The sequence below is a fragment of the Brachycentrus maculatus genome, unplaced genomic scaffold, assembly GCF_059751285.1.
Source record: "Brachycentrus maculatus isolate JH-2025_06_01 unplaced genomic scaffold, ASM5975128v1 h1tg000158l, whole genome shotgun sequence".
NCBI lineage: Eukaryota > Metazoa > Arthropoda > Insecta > Trichoptera > Brachycentridae > Brachycentrus > Brachycentrus maculatus.
Window position 1 is genome coordinate 519,494 of NW_028280911.1, and position 14,947 is coordinate 534,440.

General features: G+C 32.0%; 1 protein-coding gene across 1 annotated transcript; it reads left to right on the top strand.

Annotated features, from left to right (window-relative positions):
• The first annotated feature begins 2,549 nt into the window (after positions 1–2,549).
• Positions 2,550–7,740, top strand: LOC148308523 (uncharacterized). The gene is made up of 4 exons (XM_088261574.1): positions 2,550–2,711; positions 3,613–3,774; positions 6,307–6,465; positions 7,476–7,740. The coding sequence occupies exons 1-4, from the start codon at positions 2,631–2,633 to the stop codon at positions 7,686–7,688; spliced, it is 615 nt and encodes a 204-aa protein (XP_088117700.1). The 5' UTR covers positions 2,550–2,630; the 3' UTR covers positions 7,689–7,740.
• Positions 7,741–14,947: the final 7,207 nt, after the last annotated feature.

The following is a 14,947-nucleotide window of genomic DNA, read 5'->3' on the forward strand; positions in this document are numbered from 1 at the left end:
TCTTTAAATCTGTTGATCTGTGCAATTCTTTCACAGGACACCACAGTTTGCAAATCAAGAGAAAAAAAGTAAAAGCCTCACCTTAGTCCATAATTTGGAGTGGTGAAATTATGGACGTGCGTTCTCTTTTTCTTTCACACGAACAATCCAGGAAGTGATTTGCTTTCAAGGTTATTATTTGATTCGTGTCCGGCAGTGTTCAAAGAGCCGTGGAGGTATTACAGGTATATAGTCGAGAGTTTCTCCTAAATGATCAGCTGTTTTGATTAATTAGTACGATCTTTGGTCCAGGACATCGTCAGTTTGCATCTCAGATTCAGGAATTATGCTGTTTTCTCTCCAATATCCATGTTTTTGGACGATACTTCAAGATGGAGAATACTCGAATCTAACCAACCTCCTTTTTGTTTGGTTTATAATATTTTTCTGGTTCAATATTTTAGTAGATATATATATACACCGTTTTAAACCTCATTAATGTACTTCGCATCTTCTATTTTTTATCCGCATCCAGTGGTCCATAAGGCACTGCATCGTATAGAAGCTGTGTTAACTTGATCGTTAAACATACGAATGAAAGGTGATTAGCTTTGGACTTCAGGTATCAGTCCAGGATGATATTAAATGAATATAAGACTAAAAAACAGACATGTACGTATACTTTTACTAAAAATGTAGTATTTGCTGTTGTATGTAAGCGAAACGTGAACTATCTGGTAAGCAAAACGGGGTGATATGTGCAAAGCGTTTGTGATATGGTGCTACAGGCGCATATTGAGGTTTCATTGGTCGGAATATGTAGGGAACAATGAGGTACTAAGAATGACTGGGGAGTCTAGATGATTACTAAATAAAGTAATATAACAGTGAGCCAAATGGATAGCCTATAATAAAATACACCCAGGCCCGCTTCTAACGATTGTGAGAGGCATGTGCGAAGGTACAAACTACAGAGGACGACCCAACTTGACCTAAATGGACCAAATTATCTCAGACGTGCATAGTAGCGGATACACTTACATAGTTGAAAAGAAGAGTGGATGATAGAGCCGGATGAAGACTGATTATAAATGAAGCAAACCAATCATCACACATATTGTAACCCATGAAGAAACATCTTTAAACATCAGAAAAAAACATCTTTTTATAGTTAGAAGAAACAAAAAAATCACTTAAAATCACTTCACATTCCCCTTTAAAAAAACATGAAGAAGTTTTAATCAACTATTGCTTCAGATGAATATTAAAAGAAAAAAATATAAGTAGTATGTGTCGAGTGTTTCATGTCTCTATTTAAAAATAACAAAATTATTTTGGAAAAAAATAACAATCTTAATTTGTCAGCAATAGATAAATAAGATAAGTAATAAATTATTATAGTAAGCAATCGCGTGTCATCCAACCCCTAGATGTCACCACCCCGCCTTTTCTCTCTCTTCCTTTCCCTTTACACAAGAACCCTCACATATATTTTTACAAGGGGTCACCCTATTTGTCTTCATGACGCTTTATTCTGCCATACAAGGGTAGTTTTTATTTAATCTGTGCAATAAAAAAAAACAGGGTAACCTCGAATGGGTAAATGTAATGTTACCACATTCTTTAGTCTTACGAAGAGTATGTAAACACACATACACACACACACACAAACACACACACACACACACACACACACACAAACACACGCACACTCATACATACACACACACATACACACTCATACGCACTAATATATAAAGATTATCATTACTTTCATTTTCGTAAAGAAATAGAAAAGTAAAAATGACTAACCACAAAGTAAATGCTTTGAATATTTAGAATATTAAGAATATTTTGTATTTTAATTGCGACACGTGAAAAAACCTCCATTAAATTAGCTTTTAAAATAATAATAAAAATTGCTTCAATGTAAAACAGTAACAGGAGTAGGCACTGATATTTGACAGTAGGAAAAATAAAGTTTTAATTGACATACGAAAAAAAACTAACTTATTAACTGAGAGAAAGAGTAGTATAATATTTATTTTTACATAAAATTGTTACATTCAAATTAGTACATTGAAACTCTTTCTTAATCACAGTTTTATATTTTCTGACCACTAAAGTAGAGTAGGCACTGTTTGTGCGTTTATATGGAACCCACGCCACTGTTTACGTATTACTCTTTACTGGAGTAAGTCTACCTTTAATTCCACAGAAATAGGAACTACATGTAATAAATGGCACTTATGTTGACATGATACGGATATGATTAGGTTACGAAATATAATATATTTATTGGAATTTGAAATTATTGAATACTTAATTATCGTATCAATATCAAATCTAAGTTAATTTACATAATAACATACTGCAGCAATGAGATAACAAAGAAACGAATGGTTTAAACAATGTTTATTATTCTAAACAATATTTAAAATGTATAGGTACATTTCTACATACTATAACTGACATGTGGATAATTATTGTGGATTTAATTTGCGTGTTCTTTGTCATATGTTTTTATTTAATAGTATTAAGTATTTATTTAAAAAAATATATTCCATACTAGGCGACAACAGTCAGTTAAATTGATAGTATGCTGAAGACCAACGGTGCATCAGCATAAATATTTTTTTACTGCATCTAAAATGAAAATTGTAATTTATTCAGTATTTCTGTGTTGTTTGTTTTGTATCGGCTTAGGAGGAAAGCGTAAAGCCCAAGGGAAGGTATCAGAATTTTATAATCCTCATTTTTTAATGGACTTTCACATTTTTTAAATGAAAAACAAAATAAAAAGTATTCGTTAAAGTTAAATTTTGCGACCTTGTGAAAAAAATATGTATTTTTTTTGTTGGTAAAATTACATATCCTCAAAATATTGTATATTATACCTACATACGAGGAGTAATGTGTATCCCATATAGGAAAAATAGCGCTCACCTTACATGTATGGACAAAAATATGCCATGTTTTAAATATTGAAAGCATTTACATTGTGGATCATATTGATATATTATTTCGAGAAATAAAAATACTTTGTGTTCTGATCCACTCACATTTTTATTAAACCAACTAGTTTCGGCAACAACCTGTTGACCTCTTCAGGGTTACATTTATTACTATTAGTAATACTAGTTACTAGTTGGTTAAATAAAAATGTGAATGGATCAGAACACAAAGTATTTTTATTTCTCGAAATAATATAAAAATATGCCAAACTGTGATAGTGTTAATAGAATATTTTTCTCAACTAAGAAAAACTACGTGTTATGAGAATTTTGAGGTTTAAATGAACGTTTTAGACTTCAGAAGCAATTTTTTAAAAACCGATTATATCTGTCTTTTTACCGCCTACCGTGATTTTTAATTCAAAGTTCGTAAGTTTTTTCTCAGCTAATAAACTAGTCAATCTGCGAAGTGACTAACGCATTTGGTTAAGGTCCGAAATAGATTTCAGTTTCTGACTATTATTTATGTATTTTAAATTGATCCGTAGAGTAACTGAAGTGTTAAGAAATAATAAATTTACATTTCAAAATATAGTTCAATACTTATGTGCCGAACAAATCAGGTGAACTTATAGACTGTGATACAGAAATAAAGACGGTTTTTTACATGACATTCCAGCTTTATTACGAGTTGAATTGGAGCGATGGATTTAAACTGTGTGATGGTTTGGAGGGTAGTATTATCGATGCAAGCAAATTGGTAGTTGAAAGAGATTCAGCCACAACTACGGCATTGTCAGGAAGTTTCGAATTTTTATCTCCTATAGTTCCAGACACAGTGGTAAGTTTATTTACAGTAAATACAATTTTACTTATAACTCTCGAAAAAAAATCAAAGTATATTTTTACATACTTTTTCACATTCATGCATCTTCTTATATGTGTCGCCTACTTTCAAAATCCGCCAAATCCAATTTTATAACATTTCAAAATAAATACTCTTATCAGAACGCCAATTGTGGGTTTTATTTTTTAAAATATTTAAATACTTGAAAACCTGACTAAAAAATATTAAAAAACTGCGTTGTATTTCAAAGTCCGCTATATTCATGAAATTTGCCTTCTGACCCATATCGGCCAATCAGAGAGAGGGGATAAGTCAAAAATTAAGATGACGTCATTATCGGTTTGTGACTTGTGTTTTTTCAATAAATACTGATTTTTTTTTAAAATGGGAAAATTCTCAATTTCAAAATATTTTATCTAATGACATAAATGAAACAAATATTTGAAAAATAAATGTTACCTGGAGAATTTGTATTTTTTGTAAAATCGACTTACATGGATCTGGCGGATTTTGAAAGTAGGCGACACATATGTAGGGGAAGGGGGGGCTAGTTGTTACAAAAAAATTAAAAGCTAAATATCTGGTAACTGTTTATTTTGAGATACATTATATTGATTATATCGTTATGTACATATATTAAAATATAATAAAACAATTAAAATATGTACCAACAAAGTCCACAAAAATAATTATAGCATATTTAAAACATTTGAAAAATTGTAACAACTTGCCCCACACAGGGGCAAGTTGTTACAAGGCGGGGGTATGTTGTTACGAACTAAAACAATAATAAAACATATTTTTATTGTTAACAACAATATGTAGAATATATATAATAACATGTAAAATTAAGTTTTTAATATTTAATCGCTTAAATCTCTGTTCGAATCACAATTTGGGCATGCAAAATTGAATCGCCACGAATGCAGGAAATGTGAGCCCATTTATTGCATGTGATGATCTGGATCCATTCCTGTCCAGGTTTAGAGCAATCAAAACTCTTCGTGCATCCAAACACAAGCATTCTTCATGTTCTGAGTCGGAAGAAGAATCCAACACTTGCTTCTTCTTCAGTTTCTTCGACTGTTTTATCGAAATGTTTTTTTAAATTTATTTAGCGGCCTGTTTTCAACCAATATTTTGTTACTGTATTATTATTCCAATTATTAGGATCTGGAATTCGATTTTTAAAAGCACATTCAAATGCTAACTTCTTTGCATCAGTAGATAGGCCATGAAATATTGAAAAATGTATGCTGTAAGCTCCTTTTCCTGATCGACAGAAAATATTTGGCTGAAGTTTGTTGTAACCCACAAATTTAGCTGTGGTTGGACTATTCTCTCGACGTTTTATGTAACGAAGTAACGTCATAAAATTTACTTTGTATACTTCAGCAACTCTTCGAATAGATATTTTTTTCTGTTATTTCTTTAGCTGCTCTTTTGTAGGTCTCCTCGGAAATTTCACCTCTATAGGTTTTTTTTATATGTCCGTACCATTGTTGTATAAATTCTAGAACAATAATAATATTTTTATATAAATATGCCATTTCAATTAAAAGGGAGACGTTGTGGGGTTAGTTGCTACAGTAACAACTTGCCCCCACATCGTTGTAACAACTAGCCCCTCTCACCCAAAATAAAAACAAATTGTTATAACACTAACACGGAAAGTGTTATTTTTTTGATATATTATCTGAATATAAGCAGAGACATGTAGAGTTTTACTAATTTACTTTGAATCGACTTACCTCTTATAGTTGGAGAACAATTAAACTTCAAAATCAATCAACAAAAGTTACTTTCAGATCGAAATACACTATTATCGGTTTTATTTGAATTACGCACGACCGGCAAGAGCGATATTCCGTCGTACACGACACGACACGTACCCCACAGAACCTAGTGGTTGGGGAGTTATTTAGAATGTAACAACTTGCCCCTGTAACAACTAGCCCCGCCTTCCCCTACCTGCCAATTATTCCAACATCTAATCTATCCACATTTAACTATTTCAAATACTCAATCACATTTTTGGATTTTCCTCGATATTTTTTTGCTCCTATTTCTATTTATTACTACAATCGCAACTAGTATTTGTTTTCTTACCTTATTTTCCTTACTCATTTATTTTACGTATTATCAACACACGAAAAAGTCATCTCAAAACGCCGTTTTAAGTTTCGATGATTTTTAAAAGTTTCACATACGGACTTTGATAACGATATTGAATGCATCGAAAGACGTGTGATGATTGATTTCAAGGAATAGTGAAATAAAAATGAAGTTAAATTTGAATTTAAAATGAACAGATACTACGAGTATCTAAAAATTAACGTCGTATCAATTCATATCTTTCAATAAAACTTCCACGATTTCATATATTTTTCATATTAGTAAAATTATTAATATTTAATTGAATTTCAAGCATTTCAAAAACTGTTATTGAAGAGTAAGGTTTATTAAATAGATAAAAACAAATGAATCTGTACCAAAAATAAATTAACGTAACGGATTGATTTTCAGCTTATATTAGTTATTGAAAAGGACACACCACAAGGAAAAGTGATTGCTTACACACTTGAATTACCTGATATATGTGAACACATTCCTGCCCAAAATATGCCCTGGACTATACTCATTGACGCCATGAATCTCGATCCTAGGGATTGTCCAATACCTGCTGTAAGTACGAATAGTAAAAAATTATTGATCATCTCGTTTCCTTTGTAATTAACGAAATACAGGTAATATAACGGAAATATTCATCTAACTTACCATCACCTCCCTCATCCGCAGGCTGAACGGTCAGAACGCCACATTTTTTTACCTTTTCCAAATTCATGCACCTTCTTTTACATACCAGACGACTATTCTGACTCTTGAATTGACCATTTTCAAGTATTTGAAGATGGCAAGTTTTCTTTTTGTCTTTCTCAGATTCTATTTCCCACGATATTCGCTTCATACATTTGTTATTTCCTCACTCATTTGATCCACTTGTCAAAATCAAGCAAAACACAATTATTTTGCTCATCTCACCATTGCATTATTTCCTTTTTTTGACTTCTCATCAAAGATGAAGAAGAATATGGAAGTCTGGGCATTTACGGACCTGACGATCGTAATAGGCATTATTTCCTTATTACACTAATCGACCGACCACCTATCATTCACAATTTTTCGACAAATTAGATTGATCGCATTCCGCTTGCGTTTAGTCCATTTTACAACATTTTGAGTGTGTCCAAATACTTGTTCACAAAATCTGGATTATCTCCAATTACAGGAGTTATTTTCATATTATTTTTTGACATCTCATCAAAGATGATGAAGAATATGGAAGTCTGGGCATTTACGGGGCTGACGACCATTAAGTCCATTTTTATCCTTCTTTTGCCAACTCTCAAATAGTATAGCTCAAATAGTTATCGCATGTACCAGACAGTGTTTGAAGTATTAGAACACTAACGTACTACAGTGATATACATCCTCATATAATAGAATGTAGCTCCATCCTTGCTGGATACACATCTAAGGAAACAATTTTTGCGTTACAATAAATTGTGACAGTGTGCTGCGTCATAAACACTACGTTTGGTGAATGCTGATGGCTGCTTCATAAGAATATGTGTATACCTACATATATTAAAAACCAAACTTTTACTTTCATTTGCATTTGAAATATTTCCCAGATAAAATACGACATGGAAGCCCTGCGCTTGGATATATCAGGCGCCAATGACATGCTGACACATGAAAACGTGGGCGAGTACGTGGCTAAAATTGAATTGCAACACAGAGGAGAAGGATTGGATGTTTTGGAGCATACTCTGACCTGTTACACCTTTGGATTTTCCATCGATGAGCTGAGGAAAGACGATAAAGAAGAGGATAAGGAAGAATGATAAAATATTAGTATTTTAATGATATCAATAAATCAATCAGCAAAAAAAAAAACAATGGAAATTTTACTTTCAAACCATCTCGAAACCATCCCATACCAACATAATATTCACAACATTTTAAGCGTGTGCCAATAATTTACTAATCTGGATTTCTCCAGCAAAGAGTTATATTTATTGACATCTTAACATACATTATGAAAAAAAAGGAAGTTTGGTAATTTATAAGGCTTACTTACGACCTTTAAATATCCAGACTTCCGTATTCTTGTTCATCTTTGATTTTTTTATGCATTTATTATTTACCTTGCTTATTATGTACGAGGTTTATAGATCATTTAGTAGATTTTTGTTTCTTCTACCTAAAAAAATATTTTATTTTAATTCGTGTTGGGAACAGGAGGGAAAATCTAGTGTGGGCCAATCAGGAATTTCACAACATTTGCTCATTTCTGGGAGGAAGTTTTTTTTCATCTTTGCTGTTTTTATGACGGTTTTCTGCGAAAGTTTCGTCACCTATGTTGAGATTTCAATCACATTTATCGTGTGAATTATTTGAAGTTTTATAATATACTAACTTTAACGGGTTATATAGCTTAGCCTGGTTAAATGGAAAAAAAATAGGAAACACAAAGTTCTAATAAGTTTAATTTCGCGATGCTTATGAAGCATTGAAAATATTTAAAATCTTTGAATCAATAATGCAGTCGAAAAATGCTAAGGGGCAGCAGTGTCAAGCATGTTTTATAGTACTAATTTCATTTTTTTAAAATCTTTATTAACGGCCGTAGTCAATGCGCACAAAGTATATTACATGTATACTCTATGATAAAATAATGTGTTTTCTCTTAAGTATATTATTGGTTCGAAAAGTACTTAAAAAAAACAAGGAATTACGCATTGCCCAGAAACATTGTAATATTTATTGCTTTATAGTTAAGTGACATATTCCAGATATCGATATGGTCCGCGAAATTGTTTCTGAGGTATTGAATCCAGACACAGTTCGGCTGTTATTACAATAAAATATATGAAGAGTTACAAAACTGTGTGCATTATCAATCACTAATTAAGCAGTTTAATTACGTAAATGCATTTTTTATGTCGACTGTGAAACACCTTTTGAAAATGTAATATATAAAATTCATCAGCGGAACCTTAACCGCGTATAAATATTCAAAGACTTTAAAGTGTGTAGGTAAATGTAATCATCCTCCGCGCAGCGACCATTGCCTCTTCAAAAACATCCCTCATTTACAAATGCGTGAACAAAAGTGGTCGAAGAAAGGTACTGGGCATTCGGAGGGTGCATGTTAAAAATGTACCGCGCCCTCCAGGATTCGACCTCTTCAATGAAAGAACACGTTTTATCCATTCCTTTTTTTATCTTTTCCGAAATCGGACCCTTCCGCGTCACCCGCACAAAGTTTCGGTGCAATCAAATAACGAGACGAGTGGTTACGAGAGGACATCTCCGAAATTTGGTAACCTTTTCGATTTACCCCATGTTTCTAATGTCCCAATTTGTACCTTTCGATCACCCTTATATGCATTGACGTATTTTTTAGCCTACCGTTAAGCCGCTTGTGCACTACACGGAATTTTACCGTCCGGCAGTCCGGTTTTGAAAAATGAAAGCGACTACGACTGTTTAGAAATTATAATTTGAATAATTTAGCGTGATCGAATTTATATAGTTTTTTACATCTCATCAAAGATGACGAAGAATGTGGAAGTCTGGGCATTTACGGGGCTGACGATTCGTCTTACCAATAGACGTCTCTAGTGAAGTTCTAGTGATTCAAGAACAAGGTTTCTAAATTGGTTCATGTATATAGAACTTCCAAGAATTTGAGTAGTGTGGTTGTCAATAATGGGTAGAATCGGTGAATGTTACACGTGTGTAAAGTGATCACTTAAACCAGCCTATGACGGTCGTCAGCCCCGTAAATGCCCAGACTTCCATACTCTTCTTCATCTTCGATGAGATATAAAAAAATAATATGAAAATAACTCCTGTAATTGGAGATAATCCAGATTTTGTGAACGAATATTTGGACACACTCAAAATGTTGATCAAATTTACGCGTAACGTATTCACGCACTGATCATGAGCACCGATCCGAAGAAAGATGGACAAACGCACAAGCCAATCCAAGCTAATCATCCGTTTTAAATACTAACTGACGTGCCGGACGGTGAAATTCCGTGTAGTGCACAAACGCCCTTAAGGTGGGGACTTACCGGAGCATTTCGTTGTAATGTAACATTCGCGACGAGCATCCGAACATCGGATGGAGTACTCGGAACGAGCTCGGCTCGCTGTACTGACCATACGAATGCTCGCATTGTAGCGTGTTACGTTACGACGAAATGACTCCGGTAGTCCCCACCTTTAGATTTCAATCGATCCTTAAAAAAATACATTTAAAAAATCATGAACAATGTTAAGCAAATGAGTTTTAATAATAAATAATATTTAAAAAAATAAATAATTAACTAACTAAGTAATTATCACGCCGCTTTCTCTCAGGGGTAGGCAGAGAGAACAGAACACCACACCAATCTGCCTTCTTCGTCTGGAAAATCTTCATTTATACACCCGCCGACGAGTTCTGACCTGATTAACTATTTGAAATACTTGACCATGCCAAGTTATCATCGGCTTTTTTTCTGCTTCTATTACCTACGACATTTGCCACATAAATTTGTTTTACTGAACTTTCGTTGAAAGAACGATAATACAGATTTATGAGGCGAATACTGTTGGAAATAGGAGCAGAGGAAGACCGGTGAAAACTTGTCATGATCAAGTATTTAAAATTTTTGGACGTGGTCCGGTCAGGAGTCGTAAGAAACATGAGTTTGGAAGAGGCGAAAAACGTTTGCAAAGACTGAGTAATGTGGCGTTATATTCTCTCTACTTACCCCTGTTAAAAAGTGGCGTGAAACTAAGTTAGTTTTTTAAATAAATGTTATTCAAATATAAACACGGAAACGTTCATATAAATCTCACGATACGTTAATTTTTTTTTAAATTTTTTTGTTCACAAGCTAAAACATAGATGTAATAATAAACCCCCATTTTAAATTTAATTACAACTTTTAAATGACGTGATGATTGCCAAAAGAAATGAACAGTTGAAATAAAATTATTCTAACGACCACGCCTCGAAATAATTAATTCTAAAACTAATTGCATACCAGTCAAACAATATTATTATTTACAATCCGAACAAACGAAATTGTATCTTTTCAAGGGAATGATTGCAAAATTTTAAACCGTATAATTATCTAGTAATGCTCTCATTGTGAGAGAAATAATTATCGAATGTATTGCATGATGTGACGTGCATTTGTTCGTTTCAAGAACAATAGTAATATAATAATACATTGATACACATACGGTAGTAATAACATTATTGAACAAGAGCACAGGTTCTCGTCACTGGATTTTATTTGATTTTTTCCTAAAATAGCCCTAGTATTCCTTAAATAGCAATTTAATGTTCTTAAAACCCAGGTAAAATTTGACATGATTGTTTTTTTTTAAACACCGTTTTTGTATTTGAAATATTAAGTTTTTCAAATTTTTTTTTAAATTTATGGTTTTGATAAAAAAAAAACAGCTTTTGAAAGGTAAGAAGTAAAAATATATTTAAAAATATTTTTCAACACAAATTCTTAAAAAAAAAACAAATAACAATCAAAAATGTATTACAAAAAAAATTGGCTGCGACATGACGTCTATCTCATTTACATTGCCGGAATATAACTGAATTTTACTATTGCGAGTATGGTCTTAAAGCATATTCATTAAATTTTCATAGAGTAAAATATTTCAAAAAGATATACACACATATCGCTCACTCCTTTCAACAACGTCATATATCAAAAAACATTTTTTTTCAGGAAACCGTTTTTAAAGTTTTAAAATATAGCAAAATGTATTAAAAAAAAATATCACGCCACTTATTTAACTTTTTACAATGCAACAGATCTTTTTAGGTAAAACCAGAATGTTTTTTCTCCATTTGAAAAATATTTTGTCTATTTAAAAAAATAATAAAACGATACCTTTTCTTCAAATTGCAAAAACAACACTTTCTGCCCTGTAGCGGGTAAATACAAGTAATATAAAATATGCCGCTTTTGCTGGGATAAAGTACATATTCTGGACATTCCTAAAACATGCACAACTGAAAATTGACGATTTTCGATATATGACGTTGTTGAAAGAAGTGAGCGACATGATAAAAATGAATTGTATAAAACATAATAAATTAGCAATTTTATTGTTTTTCAGGATTTATTTGATTTGACCAGCAAAAAAAAACTGGTGAAATAAAATAAAATTTGAAATATATAATTGTTATATTACGATACAAATTTTAGTTATATCTCAAAAGATATAGAGAGGTAATTAAAATGAACATATAGAAGAATAAGCATTTACAGGGTTCATGATATTTTCACAGATTTTCTGTTCATTTTCGATTTTTTACTTTAATAAATAAAAATAAAAATCAATAACAAAACTGCATTTTTATACGAATTTCAGTGTTGCCATATTTAATTAATTTACGAAAATTCAACAGATGGTAGGGGTAAAATATTGTTCATACAATACTTTTAAAATTTTAGTTTTATGATTGCTCTATTATTGTTAGATGATCTCGGTTACAAAGTGAATAAAATGATTACTTAAACCAGGAATTGACAGGCCATTAATTATTGAATTGGCAAGACTTCCATGTTGCCATCTCAATAATTTCCTCGTCTGTATTGAATTATTTATATCTATAAAAAACATACATTATTACAGAGGATATTCAATTGAACTAATGTACATTATAATTATTCACAGAATAAAAAAAAACTTTAAGAAATTAAATGTTGGAATTTCATGAATTAAGTTTCAAAAGACATCCAATTTGATTTACAATAATTATACTGTAATGTGAAGTTCTTTTCGATCTGATCATTTTGCGTAAAATACCACTTCGAAAATGATTTAAGAAAATGGCTATCATAAATTTTCTCTTCTTTGAAAACTCTAATAGCATTATCAAGTCTTTTCGCTCAATTAAATATTTGTAGGAGAGTTTTTCAGTTCTGAGAAAAAAATTCAGACGGGACCTCTTTCCAAACAAAAAAAGCAACAAAAAAATATACCCGGTGACAGTCCAAAAAGCTTTTGTCTCGCTCGCATAAATCAAAATCGTAGTGCCGTTGAAAGAGACAAAAGTAGCAATTAATTTTCGTTGAGTCTCACTCCAAATGCACGGTGTCTAAACCGCAAAGACAAAGGGTCATTGTCGCCAAAAGCGAGAAGAAGTAATTTATAGAGACAATGGATGTCCTTCCTCCAGTCTGCTTTTAATTGTACAAATAGTGATGCAACTGACTGGTCCTTGCACTTCATTTCGTCCGTTATTTTAATGGAGGATTCCCCTCTGCTCCTTACAACAATGCTATTAGATTATTCACTACTTTTCACAGTGTATCACTTATTTATCATCTGCTTCTTCTTCTGCCTTCTGCCTTGTTTTTAAGATGTATTAGCTTCCTGCGATGTTACTATATATACTCGCATAACACACAATTGAGCTGTGTTCATATATTTATTCACAAATTCTGGATTTGTCTTCACATAGAAGTTATTTAAATCTATATCTCGACATAAATGGAGAAGAATATGGATGTCTGGGTATTTGCATTGCTTTAAGTCATTAGCTGGTTTGAGTGATCAATTTATACACTGTGTAACATTGACCATTCTACCCATGATTAAAATCACATTACACACATTTCGGGAGTTTTATTTATGTTTCGATTAAAAAGATCTTTTGTATCCTGCTTTATTGACTCTACTTTTGGATGTGTGAACAAAAATTTTGAAGAACTTAAAATAAAGTATATTTTTTTAAAAGGCTTACACCTGAGACATATTTAATTGTTTGTATTTTCTTGTCAAAAATATTGGCAACGGATATCCTTCCTTCAGTCTTGTTAAAATTGTACAAGTAGTGATGCAACTGACTGGTCCTTGCACTTAATTTCGTCCATTATTTTAATGGAGGATTCTCCGCTGTTCCTTGCATCAATACTATTAGATTATTTACTATTTTTCACAGTGTATAACTTATTTATCTTATTTCTCTTCTTTTTCTGCCTTGTGCCCTGTTTTTAAGATGGATTAGCCTCTTGCGATGTTGATTCCCAGCTGCCAATCCATCTTTTTGTGGTCTGCCCAGGAATCGTCTACCTTGGCAATGTGGGATGTTAGTCTGAATGGTTCCATTCTCCTCACATACGGTATGCACTTTATCAACATACATAAAAACATAATTTTCATTTCTTCGAAATCATAATTTTTCTTTTGGCAGGATAATCGATACGCCATAGCTTAATGTTCTTTAAACCCATGTTATATCAATTTTTTGCTTGAAACACTGCTTTTGTATTTTGAAAAAATAAGTTTTTCTTCGAAATAAATAAATACATAGTTTCAAAAAGAAGAGAGAAAAATGATTTGTTTTAAATTCAATATATGACAAAATTTATAGAGTGATCACTCAAACCAACTAATGACAGTTCGTGAGCCCTTGTCAATGCCCTGAATTCCATATTCCCATTTTCATGAAATCTTTATCACTGAGTTATTAATATTAATATATTCCAGTTTTGTTTTTAAAAAAATGTTAAGTTTAAATAATATATATCTGAATGCAAACAGTTGTCCGAATATTTTGGCGTACGAAACAAATGAAGCCAAAAAAGATTCAAGGTGAAAATAATTGAATGTTCAAATGCTTCCGTTAACTGCATCGGAATTGCACTTAATTAAGATGTAACGGCACCTCGAAAATATCAAACACAATTCGCTGAACAAACAAACACGAATTAAAATTAATGTTAATTCATGCACTGTTTTCTATTTAGGATTAAAACGATCTGTGGGTACCACAAACGGCGTGATATTAACATAATGTGGCGTGTCAAAATTTACATTCTAGCAAAAAACTGTAAGTCATAAAACATCAAACCAGTAATTCATTTACGCATTTCTTTGAAAATTGTAGTTTTCTGTGAAATTCCTCTAAAACAATGTAGAACATTGCATGTCGTAAGTTATGTCGGTAGATCAAAATATACATACGCGAAAACTGGATTGCGGTCTAAATTAATGGATATTATTTAACTTTGTGGTCAAAAATTATAATAAATGACTTAAAAATGTACAAAATGTTGATAAATAG